General features: G+C 47.0%; 1 protein-coding gene across 3 annotated transcripts in view; it reads right to left on the reverse strand.

Annotated features, from left to right (window-relative positions):
* Positions 1–25,264, reverse strand: part of COBL (cordon-bleu WH2 repeat protein) — a 260,429-nt gene that overhangs the window by 120,902 nt on the left and 114,263 nt on the right. For 2 of the 3 annotated variants that reach the window (XM_049641276.1, XM_049641277.1), the window contains exons 3-5: positions 22,721–22,931; positions 20,813–21,041; positions 14,333–14,430 (exon numbers count right to left, since the gene is read on the reverse strand). In XM_049641276.1, coding sequence (XP_049497233.1) covers positions 14,333–14,430; positions 20,813–21,041; positions 22,721–22,931 — 538 coding nt within the window. Of the gene's footprint in view, positions 1–14,332; positions 14,431–18,777; positions 18,823–20,812; positions 21,042–22,720; positions 22,932–25,264 lie in introns of all 3 variants that reach the window. The other variant, XM_049641275.1, reaches the window with a different exon arrangement.

Consider the following 25,264-nt stretch of genomic DNA (forward strand, 5'->3'; position numbering starts at 1 on the left):
GTACAATCTGCCCGTGATCTTGGCGGTGGGGGGGGGGGGGTGGACACCGGGGCTGGGGGCTTCTAGGCCTTTCTGTGTCTCATGCCTGAAATGGGAATTCTCAGCTGTTCCAGCTCATTCTCGAAGTCCAATCCCGCCTCCCCGGCTGGGCCTCAAGGATCTTCACCACCCACACCACAGACCTCCTTCTACAGCTGTGGTCACAAGACCCCCACGTGTCCCTCTGGCAGAGGCCCACCTGCTCTAGCCTGCTGGAAGTCGTCATTAGTTTGTGCTCAGAGCATTAAACTCACATATGGCTCGAGTTTCCCCGGGATTCGGGTTTTGTCGTCTTTGGTGGCTCCTGGTGGCCACGGGGGACTGTCAGGTTCCCACTGCTCACGTGCTGACTCCCACGGCACAAAGGATGCCTTTTACTGGCTCGCCATTTACGTTAAAATTAGTCGACTAGGCTTTCAAATGTGCCGTTGTTGCTTTTAAGTAATGTATCACTGCTAACTTTGCTTTGTGGCTACCCGTTATTATGGCTGGTAGTTACATTCAGTCGCAAGATACGTAGCAGACTTTTCTTTTTCTTTTTTTTTTTGAAGTAGGCTCCGTGCCCAACGTGGGGCTTGAACTCACGACCCACGTTCAAGATCAAGAGTCGCATGCTTTACCGAATGAGCCAGCCAGGTGGCCCCCCTTTTTTTTTTTTAATTTTTCTAATTTTATTATTTTTTTTTGTAGCTTTGTTAGTGATTTTATCTTTTTTATTATTTTATTATTTTTCATCATGATAACTGTACTCTTAACCCCCATCTGCTATTTCACTCACCTCCGTCCTGTCTGGTTAACCATCAGTTTGTTCTCTCTAGTTAGGAGTCTGTTTCTGGTTTGCCTCCCTCCCCCCCCCCCCCCCCCCCCCCGTCTTTTTTCTTTCCCTTTGCTCGTCTGTTTTGTTTCTTAAATTCCACATGAGTGAGATCGTACGGTACTTGTCTTTGACTTATTTCGCTTAGCATTATACTCTCCACCTCCACCCACATCGTCGCAAAGGGCAATTTTCAAGTAACTAGAGTAAAACTAAGAGGGAATCATCCATATGTGTACACAAATGTAAATATAATCTCCCCAAATTTACTTGTGCAGGGACATTTCATCACTGAGTTGCTTTTTCTTTGGTTAATGGATATTCATAGTTCAATTTGCTTATGGAGATTTTAAAATTTAATTGAAAATGAACTTTGTTAATATTCATTCATATTTTATTACTGGAATATTTAATAATTCCACTACCAAAATCATAATGAAAAATTAACACATTGTTTAAGTTTATCTAGTGACAGAGAGAGAGAGAGAGCACGTGCGCATGAACAGGGGAGGGGCAGAGAGAGGGGGAGAGGGAGAATCCCAAGCAGGCTCCACCCTGTCAGAGCACAGCCTGACTTGCAGCTCAAACCTAAGAACCGTGAGATCATGACCTGAGTTGAACCAAGAGTGGGAGCTTAAATGACTGAGCCGCCCAGGCACCCTGAGAAATGAACGCATTTAATATGTGTCATTACATGAAAATTGCTGGAGATTTTGTGGTTGCCTTTGTTTTGGGCATCAGATTAAAAAAAAAAATCATCACCAAGACTGATGTCAAGGAGCCTCCTGCTTATGTTTTCTTCTAGGAGTTTTATGGTTTCAGGTCTTAAGTTCAAGTCTCTAATCCATTGTGAGTTAATCTGTGTGTACGTGTAAGAGAGTGGTCCAGTTTTCCCAACACTGTTTACCGAAGACACTATCCTTTTCCCATTGTATATTCTTGGCTCCTCTGTAAATTAATTGACCATACGTGCATGGGTTTCTTTCTGGGCTCTTTATTCTGTCATTGGTCTATGCATCTGCTTTTATGCTAATGTTATACTGTATTCATTACTATAGATTTGTAATACGGTTTAAAATCAAATACCGCGATGCCTCCAGCTTCTTTCTCAAAATTCCTTTGGCTATTCAGGGTTTTTTGTGGTTCTCTACATATTTTATGATTATTTGTTCTATTTCTTTGAAAAATGTGATTGGAATCTTGATAGGGATTATAAGGAATCTGTAGATTGCTTTGGGACATTTTAATATTGACTCTTGCAATCCATGAGCATGGGATATCTATTTATTTGGGTCTTCTTCAATTTCTTTTATTAATGTCTTATAATTTTCAACATGTAGGTCTTTCACCCTCTTGGTTAAATTTATTCCTATTTTATTCTTTTTGATGCAACTGTAAATGGGGTTGTTTTCTTAATTTCTCTTCCTAGTGGTTTTTTATTAGCATATAATGTCACAGATGTCTGTATACTGGTTTTGTATGCTGCGAACTTAGTGAATGTATTTATTAGTTTTAACAGTTTTTTGATGGTGTCTTTAAAGTTTTCTCTACATAATACCATTTCATCTGCAAATGGTGATAATTCTTCCTTTCCAACTTGGACACCTTATTTGTTTTGTGGTTTTTTTTTTTGACAAATTGCTATAGCTAGGACTTCCAGAACTGTGTTGAATAAAAGTAGAGTGGGGGACATCCTGGTCTTGTTCTTGATCTTAGAGGACAAGCTTCCAGCTTTTGACCATTAGGTATGATGTTAACAAGGGGTTTGTCATGCATGGTCTTTAATACGTTGAGGTGACTTCCCTCTATCCCCACTTTGTTGAGTGTTTTTTATCATAAATGGATGTTGGCTTTTGTCATACGCTTTTTTGGCATCTATTGAGATGATCCTATAGATTTTTTATCCTTGATTTTGTTAATGTGCTGTGTCACGTCGATTCAATAAATCGTGCTGGATGATCCCCTCAATGAATTATCAAATTCAGTTTCTTAATACTTTGTTGAGGCTTTCAGCATCTATGTCCATCATGGATACTGAACTGATCATCAGGGTAATGCCGGCCTCGCAAAATGAGTTGGAAGTGTTCCCTCCTCTTCCATTTTTTGGAAGCTGGAGAAGGACAATTAATTCTACTTCGAATGTTTGGTAGAACTGACGAATGGAGCAGTCTGGCCCTAGACTTTTGACTGGGGGGGGGGGGGGGGGGGTGGGATCCTCTACTATTTTAAACAACAGCCCTAAGTAGAAAGCCTGAGAAGGTGACCGGTTTCTGGCTCTCGACGTGTAGCACAGGTGTGATCAGCGCGTTATGCCTCACGCTCAACTGTCCCTTTTTGGGAATGACCACGGTCAGCCTCCAGATCTCGTCGACCCTTTGCTCCTAACTTGCCCCTCCGTTCTGCTCTGGAATGGTCCCACAGCGTTCATCGTGCTATAGAACGAGGCCCCAGACTCAACTTCCCTCAGGGTACCCGCTGAGCGGGCAATATCCAGAGTATTATTCCCGGATTATGTGACAGGAAGTAGATATACGTGCAGTCCATGTCTCTAACCCGGGTGCCCTAACTTCTGGTCTCCACTTCCGAAGAGTAGAATTAATCTCCCCCTCCCCATAGTGTCCCCCTCACTTGCTTTTCAGACAGCAGCCTGGGTGGTTTGCGGGGTCCTCCTGGTAAAAGGTGCCAGTCTGCTGGCTGCAGAGAGACACGTGACTCTGGCACAGAGAGCGCACAGGAAAGTATTCATCCCTCCGGGGACCGGGGTACTGCTGCTCCCTGCTAGGGGCAACGAGGGCCGACAAAAGAAAGAAATGTGGGAGCCCTGGGTGACAGGTACCCAAGAGCGGCCATCGTCCACAGTTCTGGTGCAAGGGAGGACATTCTAAAGGAGGCAGTAACAACTTGGGACAATTTTGTTTAAGAAAACAATGGATGGGGCGCCTGGGTGGCTGAGTTGGTTGAGCATCCGACTTCGGCTCAGGTCATGATCTCACGGTTCATGGGTTCGAGCCCCACATCGGGTTCTTTGCTGACAGCTGGGAGCCTGGAGCCTGCTTTGGATTCTGTCTCTGTCTCTCTCTGCCCCTCCCCTACTCACGCTCTGTCTCTTTCAAAAATAAATAAACACTGAAAAAAATTTAAAAAAAGAAAACAATCGATATCACTGTGACTCATCAAAAACATCAAAATAAAGTTTCTCTCTCACCTGCTTCTGCCCTAGTTCTGTCCCCCTTCCTCTTTACAGCGTCCTGATCGTCGAACAGGATGGGTCCTGGGTGGCATTAGTGTCCAGCCGGCATTTGCAAAGGGGGCCGCTGGCACCCCTCCTGGGTCATCCCAACCCCTGGCCAACACGTAGCTCAAGGGCAGAAGTAGAAACTCACAATCCCCACCACTGTCGCCGGAACTGTGGACCATCGCCTCTAGGTCTGCAATTCCCGCTACTTTCCCTTTCCAATGAGAGAAACCAGCATTTAAAATCTCTGCACAAAAATTTAGAGTGTTGGGCAACTGGGATGAGCTTTGGCACGAATAACTTTTTTTCCTTATGCGACCTGGCTTTGCTTCAGCTAAGCGTCTGCCTTTAGTTTTATTTTTTTATTTTTTATTTATTTTTTTTTTAATTTTTTTTTTTTAAGTTTTTTTTTTATTTTTGGGGAGAGGGAGAGAGAGAGAATGAGTGGGGGAGGGGCAGAGAGACAGGAAGACACAGAACCGGAAGCGGGCTCCAGGCTCCGAGCTGTCAGCAAAGAGCCTGACGGAGCTCGAACTCACGAGCTGCAAGATCATGACCTGCCAAAGTCGGACGCGTAACTGACTGAGCCACCCAGGCGCCCCCTAAATGTGTGCCTTTAGCATCAGACATATAGTGTCAAACTATGTGGAAATCAATTTTCACTGGCTGCACATGAACGGTACCTGGCTTAAGATACATTAAGCAGAGAGCTCTTAAGAAAGAGCTTAACGTCATTCAGCTTTTGCTACTCCACGACTCCGCTGTGTCAACAAAACCAGGCAGCGATGGTTGCTGACTTCAGAGTCTGCTTCTCAAAGAAGGGGCAGAGTTCTGCTGCATCCCAGTCAACTGAGATGATTCGAGAGAGAAGCTGCTCACCGCCCGAGTCATAACAAATTACAAAGAGACCACGCTGAGATAGAGCACATTGTGAACGGCACAGAGCTCCGTGGAGGCAATCACAGCTGTGTATCACAAGGCTGGCCCTGGGTGTCTGTAGAAAGACAGGAGCAAGAAAATACACAACATGGGGCGCCTGGGCGGCTCGGTCGGTTGAGCGTCCCACTTCGGCTCAGCTCATGATCTCATGGTTCGTGAGTTTGAGCCCCGTGTCGCACCCTGCGCTGTCAGCTTGGGATTCTCTCTCTCTCCCTTTCTCCCTGCCCCTCCCCTGCTCGTGCTCTCTCTCTCTCAAAATAAATAAACTTAAAAAAATAAATAAAAAGAGCGAAAGGTACAAAGCCATCACCATAGCTCTCTTCGAAATTGCTTTAGAACAAAACTCAGTTCTACCTCACACACCTGTGGCTCAGCCCTCAGGACATAGCTTTCTACTCGCAATTTGTGGACATTCCAAACAGGGAATTTGGGCTCTTTCCAGGCCAGGACGACAGAGTGTCAGCAGGATTCACTCTGCTTGTGAAAACACTGACCCCTAGTGGCAGCACTGACTCAACACACTCTCCCGGCAGCGCTTGGAAGTCCTTCCTGATCCATTAGCAAGGGAGTCCTTTTTTTTTTTTTAAGTTTATTTATCTGTTTTGAGAGAGAGAGAGAGAGAGAGCGTGTGTAGGGAAGAGGGGGGCGAGAGGGGGAGAGAGAGAAAGAGAGAGAGAGAGAGAGACAGGGAGGGAAGGAATCCCAAGCAGGCTCCTAGCTGTCATTGCAGAGCCCGACTCGGGGCTTGAACCCGCAAACCATGAGATCATGACCTGAGCCGAGGTTGGACACTTAAAAGTCCAGTAAAAGTCGCCCTTCATTAAAAAAAAAAAAATCCCAGAAAACATATAGAGCATATAAGGCTCTTTCTCCTTTTAAAAAACTTTTAAAAAAGTTTTTTTTTTAATGTTTATTTATTTTTGAGAGAGAGAGAGAGAGAGACAGAGTGAGAGCAGGGAAGGGGCAGAGAGAAAGGGAGACACAGAATCCGAAGCAGGCTCCAGGCTCTGAGCTGTCAGCACAGAGCCCAACTTGGGGCTCAAACCCATGGATTGGACTGCGAGATCATGACCTGAGCCGAAGTCAGACGCTTAATTGACTGAGCCACCCAGGCACCCCTTAAGAAGCATTTTAAAACTGGTTAGGCTTTTCCACCCTCCTTGCCTTTCAGAGTTTTCCTGGCTAGTCATTGCTTGTTTATTTTTCCAAGTAAACTTTATAACCAATTTATTTAGCTCTATGACAAAACCCAATCAACAGAATAATGTTGAATCTTCATATTTAAGAACACGGTATGCCTTCCACGTGTACAATTCTACTTTTGTGTGCCTCTGTGGAATTTTGTAATTTTTCTTATAAACGCTTTGAACAGTTCCTATGAAGTTTTTGCCTAGGTTCTATTTATCTATATCATAAATGTATTTTCTTACGTTGCACTGAGAAAAAAACTCACACAGATTAGCAACGCCCACAACAAAATTTATGCGGCCATTCTTTGCTGTAGAAAAAGCTGTAATACTTAACTGCAGTAAGTAAAAAGGTGTGAGTGGCCAAGCCCTCCAGTGTAATTAAATAGACTCCTTACTCAAACACAAATGTAGCTTATAGAGTGTATGAAATATTGGAAGACTTTTTTTTTTTTAAAGAGACAGAACACATGTGCATGTGCGCGAATGAGGGAGGGGCAGAGGGAGACAGAGAGAGAGAGAGAGAGAGAGAGAGATGGAGAGAGAGAATCTTAAGCAGGCTCCACACTCAGCACAGAGCCCGCCACAGGGCTCAATCTCACGACCATGGGCTCATGACCTGAGCCAAAATCAAAAGTCAGACGCTCAACCGAGTGAGCCACCCAAGCGCTCCTAGAAGACATTATCCAATAATTTGTGGCCAAAATTGAGACCAAAATTACAAACTAATGAGTCAACGGACATTTCAAACCATTCTCAGTGGATTTAAGTCTGTTTTTTCGCAAAGCAAATGGCATTGCTGATGTGGTCAGGGCAGGTAAAAACCTGCATAGATTACACAACTAAAGACGAGATTGTCTTAAAAATCATCAGGTAATTTTATTCAGGGTTATTTAGACAAAGATAAGAATGGTTACAGGCACTTCTGTGGACAGGTGCCTGCGGCCGCATCTAGCTCAAGTACGGCCTCAGCTCCGGCCACGTGTAAATCCTTCCTCAAACTGGAAACCAATGAGATTTGGTTGTCTTGACAGCTGAGAGCTGATTTGCACAGAGCATTAAAATATAGCCATTAAGGGACGTCTGGGTGGCTCAACTGGTTGAGCATCACCTCTTGATTTCAGCTCAGGTCAGGATCCCAGGGTCGTGGCATGGAGCTTTGCGCCCGACTCTGTGCTGACAGCGTGGAGCCTGCTTGGGATTCTCTCTCTCTGTCCCTCCTCCGCTTTCATGCATGTTAGCACTCTTTCTCGCTCTTAAATAGAAATACACTTTAAAAAAGGGCGATGAGAAAGAATGAAATCTTGCCATTTGCAACAACGTAGATGGAACTAGAGTGTATTATGCTAAGTGAAATAAGTCAGTCGGAGAAAGACAGATATCATATGATTTCACTCACATGTGGAATTTAGGAAACACGACAGATGAACACAGGCGGAGGGAAGGAAAAACAAAATACAAATAGAGAGGGAGGCACTTATAAGACACTCTTAAATACAGAGAACAAACTGAGGGTAGCTGGAGGGGAAGTGGGTGGGGGGTAGGTTAAATGGTGACGGGCATTAAGAAGGACACTTGTTGGGGCCGCCTGGGTGGCTCATTCGGTTGAACATCCGACCTCACCTCAAGTCATGATCTTGAGCTTTGTGGGTTCGAGCCCCGTGTTGGGCTCTGTGCTGACAGCTCAGAGCCTGGAGCCTGCATGGGATTCTGTGTCTCCTTTTCTCTCTGTCCCTCCCCCACTTGGGCTCTGCCTCTGTCTCTCAAAAATAAATAAATGTAAAAAAAAAATTTAAAAAAAGGGCACTTTTTGGGATGAGCACTGGGTGTTCTGTGTAAGTGATGAATCACTAAATTCTACTCCTGAAGCCAAGACTAAACTGTGTTAACTTGAGTTTAAATATAAAAAAATAATTAAAAAAATTAAAATTAAGAAAAAAACCCATGACCACTAAAAGGGAAAAGTAGTATTAAATTCAGGGCATTAAACTCCTATGTTTTTAAAGTGACATGTGAGGAACTGAAACATTTCCACACATCTACTGTTAGATTCAGAAGTCATATCATTTTGTCATGGGGACACGTATTAACACATTCACTTAAATTTTAAAGTATGATGTGAGTTTTTTTTTAACCCAAATTAAATTTGATTTGGCTTCTTGTTTGGAAAATAAGGGTTGTTTTGCCAATTCGTGTACAGGGCAAATTTTCTCCATAAACCAAAGTGGCTATAAGCCCCAGATCTTGACAAAAACAGATTTAAAATTTGGGATGAGGGGCGCCTGGGTGGCTCAGTTGGTTAAGCGTCCGAATTCGGCTCAGGTCATGATCTTGTGCTTTGTGAGTTCCAGCCCCGCGTCGGGCTCTGTGCTTACAGCTCAGAGCCTGGAGCCTGCTTCAGATTCTGTGTCTCCCTCTCTCTCTCTGGCCCTCCCCCGTTCATGCTCTGTCTCTCTCTGTCTCAGAAATAAATAAACATAAAGAAAAAATTTTTAATTCTTCACATATATTATTTGATGTCTACACCTGTTTCTATCACATTTGTTCCTTCAGGAAGGAAGTCTTCAAACGGTATTTAAAAAAAATGCCTACAAGGAATGAGTATAATTATTATTTGATAAGTCTGGCTAAGGTTTTCCTTATACCTCCCAGAAGTCAGTAACTCCAGGGTGATTGAGTAACAAGTCCTTTTCCAGTCAAATGGCCTCCAAATCTTGTCTGTTGACAAATTTGAAAAGAACTTAATCAGGTAGAGATAAAACACCATTCGAGGGGCTCCTGGGTGGCTCAGTCAGTGAAGTGTCCAACTTTGGCTCAGGTCATGGTCTCACGGTTCGTGGGTTTGAGCCCCATGTGAGCTCTGGGCTGACAGCTCAGAGCCTGGAGCGTGCTTCGGATTCCGTGTCTCCCTCTCTCTCTGCCCCTCCCCTGCTTGCGCTCTGTCTCTTTCTCAAAAATAAACAAACATTAAAAAATTAAGGAAAAAAAAGTCCATTCAAAACCATTTTCACAATAGATCACTCTGTGAATTGCCTGCAGGAGCTGCAGACAGCTGAACTTTTCCTTCTTTGTAGACTTATTTATGTAAAATGTTTTTCAAGGCTTAATATAAAAGAGTCCCAAAATTCAATGTGGAAGCTTATCTAGATTTATCCATAAATTATGTTCATTAATGGATATATTAAATAAATGGAAAAAATACTTTTTGTCTTATTAAAAGGTGACATCTTTTCAAAAAAATTAACTTCTCAGGGCCACCGGGGTGGCTCAGTTGGTTGAGCGTCTGACTCTTCATTTAGCTCAGGTTGTGATCTCACAGTCTGTGGGATCGAGTCCTGGGTCGGGCTCCGTGCTGAGCCAGTATGGAGCCTGTTTGGGACTCCCCTCTCTCTCTCTGTCTGCCCTTCTCGCCCACTCAAAATAAAAAAAAACTTCTAAAAAAGTGAATTTTCATGCTCAACAATTATATATCAAAAGTCATAACATATTTATACTGTTTTTATTTATTTGCAGCTGTAATGTGAACTTAATCTGTCAGAATGTTTTTCTACTTAAAGCTTTATGATCACGTGAAATTTAAAAGAATCCAATTTCGATAGACGTTTTTATCTTACATTTCATTTAAGCCTTTATAAAAGACCCTTAAGCATAAAATATATATTGACTAGAACAGAATATTACATGGGGACTGGCAGAACGGAAAAGGAAAATAATGCAAAATTTCTTATCGCTGTAGAAGGGTTTGCCCATATAATTTTAAAATGTGATGGTAAAGCATATCTTTATTAGATATACTTTAAATGTCAGTATTTATAACATACTCTGAATTCTTTTCCTTCAAGTATTTAAAATCGTGAAAAAAAGGTTTGGGGCACCTGGGTAGCTCAGTTAGTTAAGCTTCTGACTTGGGCTCAGGTCATGATCTCGTCATCTGTGGGTTTGAGCCCCACGTCAAGCTCTATGCTGACAGCTCGGAGCCTGGAGCCCGCTTCAGATCCTGTGTCTCCCTCTCTCTCTGTACCTCCCTGCTTGCACTCTGTCTCTCTGTCTCTTTCTCTCTCTCAAAAATAAGTAAACGTGAAAAAAAATGTTTTAATTATGAAGAAAAGTTTTACATGCCAACTTTGAAACATGAAGGCACAGGTAGTTTTAACAAATCCTTTCGGGGCACCTGGGTGGGTCAATGAGTTAAGCGTCGGACTCTTGATCTCGGCTCAGGTCATGACCTCATGGTTCGTGAGTTCGAGCCCCACATCGGGCTCCGTGCGAATAGTGGGGATCCCGCCTGGGATTCTCTCTCTCCCCCCCTCTCTCTCCCCTGTCTCTCTCTCTCAAAATAAAACTAAAAAAATAAATACATAAAACTTGAATAAATTTCCCTTCAAAGCGTAGTTGAGGAGTTTGGGAACTGGTGGGTTCAGGGTGGGAAAGAGGGCCAGGTGGCCCCCAAACCATCAGCTCCTTTTGAGCGTACAGGAGTGAGTCCGGAGAGCATAAGTTCAGTCCTTCTAAGCAAGGATCCTCCTGACCGTGCTGACTGGTACCTGCTCCAGGCGTAGCACGGGCAGGTAAACGAGTAGCCCATGTGCAGCTTTGTGCATTTATCCAGACTGAAAGCACAAAAACCTAACAACCAAACGAATCTAGGATTCCATTTTTAGAAGGTTCCTTGAAGCAGCGAGAAGCACGCCCGGTTAGCAAGAAGCCCCTGCGGGGTTAGTACTCACATTCGAGCCCATTCCCAAAGCCGACCGTGACGGGTCCCCATCGCCGTCCAGCCCGCACCGCCCGATCTGCTCCGCCTGGAACACAGACACGCGTCAGGTCATCTCCAGGTCAAAGGTCAAGCAAGCCCAGGTCGAAAGTCATCCTCAGCGATTACTACAGCCAAAGATACCAGCGTGGTCCTCAAGGCAGCAGACTCTAGATGGGAATCCTGGGGCTCGTCCCTCCGCTCAGGAACCCAGAAGCCCCTAACCGAAGTGCTCACTGATCTGAAAACTGGTTGTGAAATCCATGACTCACGGGGAGGCATTTTCTTTTTGCATTTTCCCAAAAGCATATCGTCCGCTTGGAAAACGCGCAAGAAGAAAACAGTAGTTAGTGCGTCTGGGCCGAATGAGTGGGCTCTGAAAACCAATTGAGTAACAAGTGTTGGTTGGGGCTTTCTAAATCTGCTCAGTGAGTGCAGCAGAAATAATTCACCGAACATCTCACTCTCCACAAAAGATAAACAATCATGGTATCTCGCTCCATCGTGAAGAACGATGTCTCGCATTGATGGTTCACTGGCCTCCGGCTACAGAATCACAGGGCGCAGCAGGAGATACAGCTCCTGACATCCCCCCTCCCCCATGAGAATCTCTGGGGAGAAGACCCAAGAATCCAATTGTTAGGCGAGGTCTTAGGGTGATTCTTAGGTACTTTTTCAGAACCGCTGAGTTACAAGAATAAATAGTGTCCAGATAGTAGAAAATTACCATGTTTTAAAATGAAACCCCCAAGTTTAAAATACCAAAAATGAAAATACCAAAGTCTTATTTTTATTTTTTGAGAGGAGCATGAGTGGGGGGGGGGGCAGGGAGAGAGGGGAACAGAGGATCCCAGGCGGGCTCTGGGCTGACAGCATTTAAGCCCAACATGGGGCTCAAACTCATGAACCGTGAGATCCTGACCCGAGCTCAAGTCAGACGTTCAACTGACTGAGCCACCCAGGTGCCCCTAAGATACCAAAGCTTTATAATAAGGAGAGATATGCACCCTCAGCTACTTCAGCCAAAATGCTATCCCTTAAGTATATCCCTGCTGAGACTACATGCACACACACATACACACACACGTATATATTTTTTTGCTTTTAAGGAGATACTGCAAAGACCTATGTTAGCTTCAAATTGCCTTGGCATTTCTCCATTCTCAGTGTTCTGTTCTCTTGAGATGTGTGCAGACTATCTGGCATCGTAACATTTTAGGAATCACTTAATGATTTTGCCCAGGGCGCCTGGATGGCTCAGTCGGTTAAGCGTCTGACTTTGGCTCAGGTCATGATCTCATAGTTTGTGAGTTCGAGCCCCGCATCGGGCTCTGTGCTGACAGCTCGGAGCCTGGAGCCTGCTTCGGATTCTGCGTCTCCCTCTCTCTCTGCCCCTTCTTCCGCTCACGCTCTATCTCTCTCTCTCAAAAATAAATAGAATATTAAAAAAAACTTAAAGTAATGATTTCACCCAACCCTCCTAGGATTCATGAAGAAAAGTGTGAACCAAGTACAGTGGAAGTAAGGGAGGAAGAGCCAGGGCACTGGAAGGACAGGCCGGTGTGGACTCGGACCGTGGTCAGCTCAGGGGCATGCAGCCTGTGCTTCCTCGACTGTGCAATGGGCTGGATACTACCCGTCAGCAGGCTTCCAGAAGACGAAGCTAAGCTGCATTTAGCACAGCCTCTCAATCCAGGAAGCGAAGAGGAACAAGGCCTGGAGAGGCTGGGGCCACAAACCACAGATACTCCGGTAAGAGAAGTCGAGGGCAAAATAAAACAAAGTAAGGGAGAGAGGAGGTGCAGGAGAAGGGAAACTAAGCGCAGCCTGACGGGGACAGCGCCAAGACGCCAGGACAGAAAGAATCCCGCAGCCTTGGCATTTTCCCAGTGTCCCCGGCGGTGGCATAAGCCAGGCAGCCTCCCACCCCCACGCCACAGGCGACCTTATTTTGCTAAAACCAAAAGCGTTTCTTGGTTTTTTACTGGCTTTGCTGGCAGTTCCTTCCCTCCAAAGGAGTAAGACTCCAGAGGACTCTTGAGATCCCCGTGTGAGGAAATGGTAGGTTTTACTATGACTTGGTTCCATCAGGATCAAGGAGGACAGCGAGGAACGCAGTCTTAGAAAATGTGATCTCCCAGATTTCAGGAACCCAGAAGCCCCACATTTATAGAGTGAAGGGAAATTCAAACGCAAAAGTCGGAATCTGTAATTTCAAGTAATCCTGACCTGACCAGGAAAAAAAAAAAAAAGGAGAAGAGAGGAGGGGAGGGAAGAGAAAGGGGGGAGGTGATGGGAGAGGAAGGAAGAGGGGGTGAGGAGGGGAAGGGAGAGAAAGGAGGAGGGGGTGGGGGAGGGGAGAGAAAAGAGGGGGAAGGGGGAGGAGAGAGAAAGGAAGAGGGGATGAGGAAGGGGGAGAGGAGAGAAAGGAGAAGGGGGAAGGGGGAGGAGGGGCTGGGAGGGAATACGGGATAGAGAGAAGGACAGCACCAAGGATCTTGAGAGAAGTACGATGAGCACTGATTTTCAAAGGACACCTGGCAACATCAGAGAAAGGGCATGTAACCAGTAACAAAAAAGAGATTCACAAAACCAAAATCAAAGCATCAGGACACACGAAGAGGAAAATGAGCCAGTGTGTGTGGGTCACTGCCAAAGGCAACAGACACCTGCGGGAGGCCAAGCTCCTGAGCCACACTTGACCTTGGCTTTCACCCTGGAGCTCGCTGCCCCCGCCCCCCTCTGAACCAGAAACCACCGCGGGCCGGGGGTCCTGCGGGCTGTGCAGCCCGGATCTAAGCCCGGACCCCGAGCACCATTATTTCCTGCTTCCCGTCCTCATCAACAAAGCGGTGTGAACCGTCCCCTCCCTCGGCCTCCTGAACCTGGGAAATGAGATGCACAGGTCCGGGCGGTGGGCACAGGGGTTTCTCACCAGCACCAGGCTGCCCTCCCACTCTGCCTGGAACCAGATACAAATATGGAATCAGAGCCCGCCAGTGGCCAGACCGCTTTTGTCCTTTTAGTCTCACTTACTAGGAAGGAGCAAATACTAGGGATTAGCAAAATATACCTTTTGGACACCGGATGCCGTGCATGAGCCGGCAGAGCAGGGCTCGTGGCTTTGGGTCCCACTGGCGAACACAACATTATCACCTGCTTTAGGAATCAAGTCTGGATGTATGTCAGTCACTTTCCTGCATATGAATAAGTTCCCTTTCACCTGAAGAATATTCCAGGTGGAATTCCTGGTGGAATTAATATTCTTACAAATATTTAGAAAAATTCCAAGACAGGGTGAGTACAAACATCCCACGCAACTATTTTTACGTAATGCAGAATCATACGTGTATTCAGCCCATTACCTTACTACTGCTTCTTTTATTAACTTTGAAAAATCCCAGAAATTTTTTCTTCTCTTTATCTGTCTCATCGTTGCCAAGCGATGATTTTCTAAAGGTTTCTGCGGAGAAAAGAAAAGTATCGTTATTATCAGTCTAGGGAATGAGATTAAACACCACACTTTAAACATGTCGATAAATGAGTCCTCCACCCTTAAACTTTATTTTGTTTTTTATAGGACAAACCAGCAACTATTTCTTTCAAAGCATTTTGAGGGGCGTCTCGGAGGCTCAGTCAGTTAATTGTCTGACTTCGGCACAGGTCATGATCTCACGGTTCATGGGTTCGAGCCCCGCGTTGGGCTCTGTGCTGACAGCTCAGAGCCTGGAGCCTGCTTCGGATTCTGTGTCTCCCTCTCTCTCTCCGCCCCTCCCCTGCTTGTGCTCAGTCTCACAAAAATAAATAAATGGAAACAAATTTTTAATTAAAAAAAGCATTTCAAGACACCTCAAAGCCTCCAAGTCCCATTTATGAAATGACTAAAGGTTCTCACAATTTTCAGTGAGTTGGGTGGCATTTTCCTCTGGGTGGGATTGAACCCTGTGCATGAATGATAAAAACAAATCAATCAAGCAGTTCTAGGGTGGAACCATCCACTAGAAAAATGAAGTAAATCACACACGCTGTTTTACATTCTCTAGAGGCTGCGTCAAAAACAACCAGGTGTGATGTTAATAATGTATTTGTTTAATCTAATATTTCTAAAATATTATCATGCCATTAGATAAATGAGAGAGAAATTATTAATGAAATTGTTTTTTGAGAGAGAGAGAGGGCAGGGTAGGGGCAGAGAGAGAGGGGGCCACAGGATCTGAAGAGGGCTCTGAGCTGACAGCCCAATGTGGGGCTCGAGCTCAGGAACCATGAGATCATGACCTGAGCCAAAGTCAGACTGTTAACCCACTGAGCCACCCAGGCGCCCCATTAATGAGACATTTTAAATTCATTTTGGTGGTGGGGCATGTGGGTGACTAAGTTGGTTAAGTGCCCAACTTTGGCTCAGATTATGATCTCACGGTTCGTGGGTTCAAGCCCCACGTTGGGCTCTGTGCTGACAGCTCAGAGCCTGGAGCCTGCCTCGGATTCTGTGTGTGTGTGTGTGTCTCTCTCTCTCCCCTCTCCTGCTCACACTCTGTCTCTTGCTCAAGAATAAACATACATAAAAAATTTTTTTTAAATTCATTTTGGTGCTGAGTGTGCGGGTCACAGCGCACATCTCAGCTCAGACTGGCCACACTCCATGTGCCTAAGGGCCACACGTGACTGGTGACTAGGACAGGGCCATCTGTGTTAAACATCCACTTTTGGAATTATGAGTGAGGTACAAACACTCACTAAATAAAATAAATCAATAGCTTTCTGGCTTAAAAAAGGCCACTCGTTTCCAGAACATGGACTGGCCGCGATGGTTTACCCGGGTGGTAGCTGACATAACCCTATGTGACCTGCCAGGATTCGTGTTTCCAGATCTGCTTTCTATGACCTCAACCCGAAGGTCTTCCTTCCCGATGACATTCTCCAGGAGCCCCCAGACGGGGACGTCGAAGCCCAGACTTGTCGGGCAGCTGACGGCATCATGGCATCACTGAGGACTTGGGCCAGTTCCAGACCCCTGCCTCTGGGGTGGGGCCCAGTGCCCCGCATTCACTCCCCTTTAGCCCCCGGTGCTTCTGCTGCCGGGCTGTGGTTGAGAACCAGCAGAAGAGGGGTCAGGAGCACCGAGGGCACACCGCTTTGCCACCCGACGCCAGGCCTCTGTCATGAACTCATCCGGTTCTTCTCTTCCAAGGCACCCAGAGATGCCAAGGGGGGGGCATTGGGGTGTTCCCGAAGGACAGAAAGATGAATTTCCTGGCCCACTGCTAGCTGCTGGACAGCCCGACCGCCAGTCCACGGGTAGGAAAATCTGGACTGGGATCACACAGTCTGCTGTCAGAACATCAACCCAAACAAGGTAAGCAGCAGGGAGCTTCTTTATCTGCTGGCCTAGAATTTCACCCTCCGATGAGAGCACACACACGAGAGCCGGTACGTTAGTAGCAAATGCATGAACACTAATGCTGCCTCCCCAGCAATGTAAAACCCAAGCACCCTCATTCCTTAAATTCTTCTGGGAGCGGCAAAGGCCCGGGGTTTAGTGCCGAGGCCCAGGCCCTCGGTTACGTGCAGGTGACTCCAGCCAAGCCACTGGTGCCCTCCGATCCAGATCAGTGAGCGAGCGACTCCCATCGCAAGGCATGCATCCACACACACACACACACACACACACACACACGCGAGCTCGCGCGCACAGATTTCACGGCTGAACAACAGTAGGCGTCGACAGGTGTATTTATAATCGATCGTGTGTCTAGCATTGAGGGCCACGTGAAGCCAAGGTAGTAAAATGTGTGGTGTCATAGAACTCGGCAGGTGAACGAGGGAATGTGTCACTGGCACACCGGGTATTACACCAACCACGGAAATGACAGACTGATCAGGAAACTGTCGCACAATCAAGCCTCTTTTTTCTTTCCCTGAATAGCAGTAGAGGTTGGTCACCAAGTCCGCAAGACTGGAGGCCGAGGGGCGGCCCAGCCGCCAGAGCTGCCCGCGGTGATTCGAGAGGCACTCTCTTGTGTGGCTGCAGGCGGTGGCTGTCTGGAGGCAGCAGGGCCCCCAGGGGGATGATCTTAGGTGTGGAGGCGAGGGATGGGCGACTTTGTACTGAGAGGCGCCTTCTGTGAGGCCTCTGGGCCCCGGCAGACAATGCAGGAGGGAGCCAGAGCACTGGGTGTCCCTCCGTGTTCCCGTCAGCCCAAGTGTCGGCAGGTGGCCGCCACATGTCACAGCCAGCCCCTGGCCACGGACACACAGCCCGGCTGGGAGAACACATACACTCTCTGGTTCCAAACACACAATTTGAGCCCGGAACCTGTTTTCGTCCGGTTTACGCTGATTTACGAGAAGTTAAATACGAATCAAAGTTTCGAGGAGGATGTGCTCAATCTGTAAGCGTGCACACAACTGTGCCGAAGCATTAACGGGATTCGGAGAACAACAGAGATGAACGGAGCGGCGCGGGGGGATGGAATGGGGCTGCAGGGGGCCTGAAATAACCAGCTCATCCAAACCACTCACTCTTCCGGATGAGGAAAATGGAAGGTCAGGGCCGTTCAGCGGCCAGGGCACAGGCGCGAGCGAGCAAGCACGAGAGGAGCTGTAGGCCTGCGTTCTGCAGATGTGCGGCCCGTCACGAGCCCGTGTGCACAGCGCCGATCAGAGCCGTGCTGACCTCCGTCTGCCTATTGCCCTAGATCAGACCCGGGTGAACTGAGGAAGCCTTCACAGACAGGAGGTTCCTGCCCCAAACAACGACCATTCACAGTGCTTCTCAGGGGCGGATCCTTCTGTCGGCCGGACTTGTCTGCACGGTAGGACAGAGTAAACCTCAGCAGACAAGGAGTGTGCAGGGTGGCCTGGGCCACCGCAGTGTCAGAGCCCACACCCACGGGCTGTGTTTCCAGACCAACACCAAGATCTGTTTCATTACACTTTTGTACGTAAAAGACAAACACTCACCGGGATTTAAATGAACTTGGGTGTGTGTGTGTGTGGACAGTTCAAAGAGGTCACATAAATTCCAACATACAGGGGTGCCTGGGTGGCCCGGTCGGTTAAGCATCCGACTTCGGCTCAGGTCATGATCTCGTGGTTTATGGGTTCCAGCCCCCGCGTTGGACTCTGTGCTGGCAGCTCAGGGCCTGGAGCCTGCTTCCGATTCTGTGTCTCGCCCTCTCTCTGCCCCTGCTCTGCTTGTGTTCTCTCTCTCAAAAATAGATCAATAAAAACATTTAAATAAAATTCCAGTGTGACTATATGTATCCATGTATACGTGTGCACGTACGTGTAAATATAGGTGTATGTGAGCATACGTAAGGTTTACGATAAATGTCAGAAGAAATCTAAAAGCCAGAATGATCGTGTATATACGCTTCTATGACAGAAAAGATTAGACTTCACGATCTACACTGCCCCAAATTCTGCAGCAGACAGGATGGACCTCGCGGGCACCGGTGGACACGGGTGAAAAGGTAAACGGGGCATCTTCTGCAAGTGCTACTTCTGCTCTGCCCTGAAACTGTGTATTCCAGAAGGACCCATCTTCTGCAACGGCCTCCTTCACTGCTTAGCGGGTGGACCCACCGAGCGAACTCCCACACAAGGGACATTCTTCTCTTAGGCAACCAGGGTGTCAAGACGCCAAACCGAAGCCGCCTAGCAGCCGACAGACACGCCCCCGGAGGCCCGGCGTGGCAAGCCTGCGTTCCCTCAGCTCCTCTACGCCATTGCACTTGCATGCATCGTCCTAGCCCAGAGCCATGCAAAGTCCAGCTGGGGTGGGAGCAGGCCTGCAGGTTCACTGTACCTTGACAGCTCAGGGAAGGCTCCGACTGAGTTTTGGTCAGAAGAACTGGAAAAAGCAGGCAAGGAGAGAGTGAGGGCAAGCCTCGCTGGTCTGCACCAGCCCCTGAGTACAGCCTTGGCCCCCGCCCCCTGCAGGCCCCGGGCCGGGGGGGGGGGGGGGGACAGGGGTGGTGGTGGTGCTGTTTGCGCCCCTGCAGGAGAGGGGCCAAGTCCCCAGCCCCTGATCTCCTCCAGCCCGCCGCTGCCGGGCTGCTAAGAGCTCCTATGGAAGCAGGTGGTAGCAAAGCCTTCTGCTTCTCCAGCCTGCCAATCCCCGGAATTCCAGAAGAGTTGGGCCTCTGCCTAGCAAGGCCCCGCCTCCGGCCTTGGCCCCGCCTCTGGCCTTGGCCCCGCCTCCGGCCTTGGCCCTGCCCGCTCTGGAGCAGCTGCTGGCTGGGGAGGGGATGTAATGCAAGAGGGGCCTAGAGAGAGGGCTCCCTGCAGACATCTTCCGGAATGTTCTCCCTTCTTCCCAAATACTTGACTGCCAGTAGGGATAAAGGCGTTTGGCGGGGATGGTAATCAAATACTGCACAGCCGGCAGAGCACATGGCACCGTACGGTCCAGATGAAAGAGACACCGTGTCCCGGGCAGGGGCCGGTCACCCACCATGCCCGTGCCGGCTGTTACTCCTTTATTTTCTGGGGACGCTGCTGGGGTCCCAACAGATAGAGCTGATGACTGACCTAGAAGAGAAATGCGTGTTTGTGCAAGCTTTTTGCTTTCACATATTTGTGGGGACAGTTTTTCTTTCTTTTCTTTCCTTTTCTCCTTTTTTTTTTTTTCTTGTCTTACCAAATGAAAGCTCTATTTCCAAAGAGGCACAGAAACCAAATTTAAACAGGGCTGATAAGAGCCTGACAGACACACCCACTATATCCAACCCTCGGAGCAGATGCTGGGAATAATCTTGTCTGAGTTTTTGAGAGATGCGGCATAAAGCACAAGATGCATTGCTCTCAAATGTCAGAGCACTTTATTTTCTTTTTCTTTTCTTTTTTTTTTTTGCAGGAATAAATAGTCTATGCATTTTATATGTGACTGAGCTAAAACCCTTCCTCGAATGGCAAATGAGACCTGGGGTCCAGAACCTGTGGGAGATTTGGCAGAGGAGAGAGATTCCATGATGATCACTGATTTTGCAATGACATCAGTAATAAGAGAAACAGATTTTCCCGGAAGAATCTGAAGGACACTAGAGAAACACGAAAAAACAGGATAGGTTTATACTTTAAAAACCCTATCCACTTGGTATCTGTGGAATAAATACAAGGCAACAGATCAAATGAGCCTCATTAAAAGGCACTTATATGAAGTTCGTTTCAGTAAGTTCTAAAGTCAAGGGCTATGTATTTATTTTTTTACTTGCTCATTCATTGATTTATTTTGGTCTGGCAGCTGTTTCAATATGGTCAGCCCTTTGTGTCAATCAGGGAAATCTGCTTACGCACCTATCAGCCTCTGTGCCAACAGTGAATGGTCTCGAGAGCGGCCGCTCCCCCAGAGGCTCTGGGCCTTCAGGTCAAGTACCAAATTCACACGAGCATTAGGTGTCTCTGGCATCAACGCTGAGGAAGCCCCACATGGCCTTGTGGGTGGTTCTCGAGGACTGATCTCCTGAACTATAATTCATTCGGGCAGTTTTAGAAAAAGCTGAATTGTCAGCTGGTTCTGACAATGAGCAATGTTTGAGACTTGGGGCAGGTACTGAAAAAGAAATCCAAGAGAAACTGGTTCATGCAGGCTTTGTGAGTAGTTCTGGTCCAGGGCCTGTTTTTATTCACGTCATGGAAGCTCGCAGGAGACAGGGAATCAGCAGGACAGGCTCAGGATGGGGGGAGATGCATCATTACAATCGAGGGGAACAGGAACAGACCGAATTTACTTTCTGCCCACTTCAACTCTGGAAGAAGCTTGAGTGGCCTGAAAATCCAGGCATGGCGATTCCCGCCCGCGCTCTCCCCCAGCGGGCGTCAAAGACGCAGGGCAGCCTCACCTCGTTTATTGTCCCACGCGTAGAGTTCCTTGATCCCCAGCTCGTTGAGGGACTTGGACAGCTCCAGCTCCTCCCCGGCGATGTTGTCCCTGAGGAGCACCACGTGCTCTGGGCTGACCTCACACTTTGCGCAGATGACCGGGAGAATGTTCTGGAGCGGCACCTCGGGGCTCACACGCACCACGGCCTTTTGCGTTCGCAGGTAATTCACTACCAAGCGCACGGATTTCTGGAAGAACATACCGGATGGAAGTATTCTATAAGGGCGTGTTTGCACACGGCTCCAACCCCTATTGGTGTTCTAGAATGAGTGCGGCAAGATCTGGGGCAGCCCGAGCCCTTCTCCAGAAACTGAGTGGGTCATGGGGGGAAATGGCAGACTCCATAGTGAACAATATGCACCTGGAATAAACCACTGACCGTAGCCTCGCTCACTAAGGAACAAACTGCTAACAACACAAGGGAATGGACGTCGGGAGGGATCCTGATTTATAATTTAACACCTACGCCTAACTACCATCTTTCAAGGATCCCAACAGACCTGAACACAAGGCACTTGCACATATTGTCTACATGAAAATCGTTTGAAAGTATCACGAATAATTCAATTTCAAGAAAAATCCTAAAAAAAACCCCAAGGTATCAAATTTTTGTTCAAATAGCCAGACCCACATAAATATATTAATATCTCTATAAGTATATACGGTATGTATACATGTCTGTGTATATACATATTTTTGTGTATATATACTACATACACATATTTAAGCTGGGACTATATAAGAGGCATACAGCAGACATATACATGTAATAAACATATAATGAGAGCCATTATAATCAGGGAAAAAACCAGTCGGTTTGACTACACCTGATTCTAAATGTCTACTGATAAACGGACCCGTCAAAAAAATTTTAATATGCCAAAGGTTCATAAAGGCAACTTTTTCTTGGCCTTTACTGACTCGACATTGTCCGAACGCCCTGAAGAGTAGACCCACTAAGTGCGTGCTGAATAGTTCGTTGGATCCCATGCCCCTTTCCAGGGTATCGATGGCACCGATTATAATTTATTAACCACCCAAACCTAAAAACGTACAGAAGATGAACTGCTGGCCAAACTGCCATGTTTAAAAGCAGAAAAATTTAGTAGATATTCCAAGCACCTAAAAGCTTTCCAATGGCACTAAAAGATTCACAGCAAAGCTTTATTAAGAAGTACCATAAGCAGCTGGAGTTCATTTTAACCAATAACCAAAAGCCTGAAATAAATCTGTGTATGAGATATTCCCCAAGTGCACTGAGTACAAATTTCGGACGTCAGTTTCTCCAAAGGGAAAACTCCTGTTTTTCCTCTGTCTAGGAGAAGTTCAAATCTTCCCCGTATCGCCATAGCTTCCTTGGACTGAAAGACCTAGGATTTTCTAGAGCGGTTCTACCTAATTCAACATGGTAGCCACGGGCTCCTTGTGGTTATTCCAATGTAAATGAATTAAAATTAAATACAATTAAAAGCTCAGTTTCTCAATCACACAAGTTGCATCACACCTGCTTAATAACTAGCTACACGCGCCAGGGGCGGCCTCCTTGGAACATGCAGGGTTACAGACCATTCCCATCTGTGCAGAAAGTTCCAGTGGATGGCTCTGGTCTAGACTGATTCCTCTTCTATAACATCCGAAGGAGCAAAGTTACAACCGTGAATGTTATTAAGCTCAGTTTACTTCCATCTTTGAAAAGAAGCCCAGTTAGGGCCTCACTTTGCCCAGCGTTGTTAGTAGGCATTCCAACAACAGCTGTCTGCAGGTGTTACTTAGATAAGAGGGGCCCCACCAGCCCCCTCCTCAACCCCTGGGCCACAGGTGTCTGCATATGTCCTCAGGTGACAAAGGGTCCGCTTGTCCTACTGACCTCAGGTGCTTTAGGTGGGCCAGGCTTAACCTTCTCTTCGGGAACTTTCTCTTTGAGAAACACAGTGTGCACATTCAGGGTCCCAACTAAAGTGTTTGGCTTAAAACTCAAAGGCTGTTGGGTTTCCGAAGACCGGATCTCCAGGGCATGGTGGGATGGATTCAGGTGGTTCTGAAGGCAAAGTTCAACCAGCAGGTCCATCATTGCATGGCTGCAAAAATGGAAACAAATCACATTAATTAGGGACATTTGCACTCTCCCTTCGGTCAAGCTTGGGAAGGGCCAAACACACGAACCAGCAGGTGAATGTGCAGTCCTCTGGTCATGCTTATCAAGGACAACGGCAGCTCGTGAATTCCTGACGCATGACTGTACTGGACGACACAGTCGTAACATCTGCAACACTAGTAAACAACAGAGCTGAAAAAGCGTCCAGTAGATCAAACCCGTAAGAGCGGGGGAAAGAGCTACACTTGTAGTTAAATCCATGGATATGCTGAGTTGAATCCTAGGAGGTCAGTTAGCACAAGTGAGATCACTAAAAACTAGACTTTCAGTTATTCAAAATTATAATGTATCTTAAAAACCAAAGATTTTAAGTTGAAGATGATAGCTAAAAAAAAAAAAAAAAAAAAAAAAAAGAATGGCTTTAAAAAAAAAAAAAAAAACAACTAAGAAAATGCCCTAGTTTGAATGTCCAAGATTTTCATAATGTCCCCCACCACAGGGGATTATTTACCATGGGAGAAGAATAACAGTGTGGATTCCTCCAAAGAATTTCATTTACCTCTTTTATATCTGCTGGGCAGAATGCTTTTATATTTAAAGCCGACCTCTCTTTCCTGAAATTTCCCAAGCAATGGAGTATATACACTTTGCAAAAAGCATACGTCTTTCCTCTGATTTCTTTTTTAGTTTTTTAAGTGTTTATTTATTTTTGAGAGAGACAGAGGGAGACAGAGCGTGAGCGGGGGAGGGGGAGACAGAGAGGGAGACACAGAATCCAAAGCAGGCTTCAGGTTCTGAGCTGTCAGTGCGGAGCCCGATGCATGGCTCAAACTCACAAACCATGAGATCGTGACCTGAGCTGAAGTGGATGCTTAACCGACGGAGCCACCCAGCTGTCCCCAAAACAACTTTTTAGAGCCATCTCCTCTATGACAGTATTTGCTCCCACCTACTATCTGGGAAGTAATTAACAGCATGTGTGTGAATTGGGGGATACTCGGGGACACTGGCATCACCCGAGTTCAGGAGACTCCTGGCCCCCTGGACTGTGATGGGGCATCTGTAGGGCTGATGAAGCGCCCACCCTCGCCAAGTGCCCCAGCACACACAGCCACACCAGCTAATAACACTGTAAACTTGGATTCCTTCAGCTCCGGGGCAAAAACCATCTTTATTCTGACAGCGAGATTAATGCAATACAACAAAAAGGCTGCAAGATGTGAGGACGTTCCACTGAAAACTTCCATACGCAGGGGCGCCTGGGGGGCTCAAGTCACTAGAGCGTCTGACTTCGGCTCAGGTCACGATCTCAAGGCTGCTGGGTTCAAGTCCCGCGTCGGGCTCTGTGCTGACAGCTCAGAGCCTGGAGCCTGCTTCGGATTCTGTGTCTCCCTCTCTCCCTGCCCCTCCCCACTTGTAGTCTGTCTCTCTCTCTCAAAAATCAATAAAACATTAAAAAAAAAAGCCTCAGTACAGAAAGCAGACTTCTAACAATGCTAAAATGACCTCATGTTATTTGTTCCCATGCCCTGTGTATCCTTGATGGCACTTACACACTCCCCTTCTCAGTCACCCAGGCTGAGGGGTGGGGTCTCCAGGAAAAGGCAGATGGGCCTGGGACCCTGGTCCATCTGACGCTCGCTCCTTCCCCGTCTCTGTCTCCACCCACAGTCTACTGGCACCAGGGTAAGCACACACAAATAAACGGCCAGACAAGTATTTGAATTAATCTTAGAATATAAACCAGAAAGAACACAAAAGCTAGTAATGTCACTCTTCTGTTCTTTTAATGCAATACTTGGTGACATATTTGAAACACTGAATTAGATGCTGTAAAAGGGAGCAGCCAGCTCTGGGACAGGGTGGCATTTGCCCCCATTACTGAGAGTAAGTAAGCATCCTGCCCTCACGCAAGCCAGTACTTAACTGGACGTGCTAATATAGTCACGTACCCATTTTCCGCCCGAATAAAGAAGGGGGTGCCCAAGTCTCTGCCTTGCGTGTCCAGTGGCTTTCCTCCCAGAACTGACTGATCCATGCTGGCCTTTGCTATCTCACTTAATGCAGGATGGGTTCCTTCCCACAGAGAGCTCCTCATGTTCAAGTTACAGCGATATTGTCAAGAACTGAGGGTGGAAGGCAGTTTCTCAACAAAATTTTGGGGGCGGGTGGGGGAGGAAGAAGTTCCAAAGAAAATTCTATGTGCTGGAGGCCTGTCTCCTCAAATTTACTATTAGACTGGGGGGAGGTGGGGCACCCAGGTGGCTCAGTTGTTTGAGTGTCTGACTTGGGTTCGTTGAGTTCGAGCCCTGCGTC

Source organism: Panthera uncia, chromosome A2 (genome assembly GCF_023721935.1).
Source record: "Panthera uncia isolate 11264 chromosome A2, Puncia_PCG_1.0, whole genome shotgun sequence".
NCBI lineage: Eukaryota > Metazoa > Chordata > Mammalia > Carnivora > Felidae > Panthera > Panthera uncia.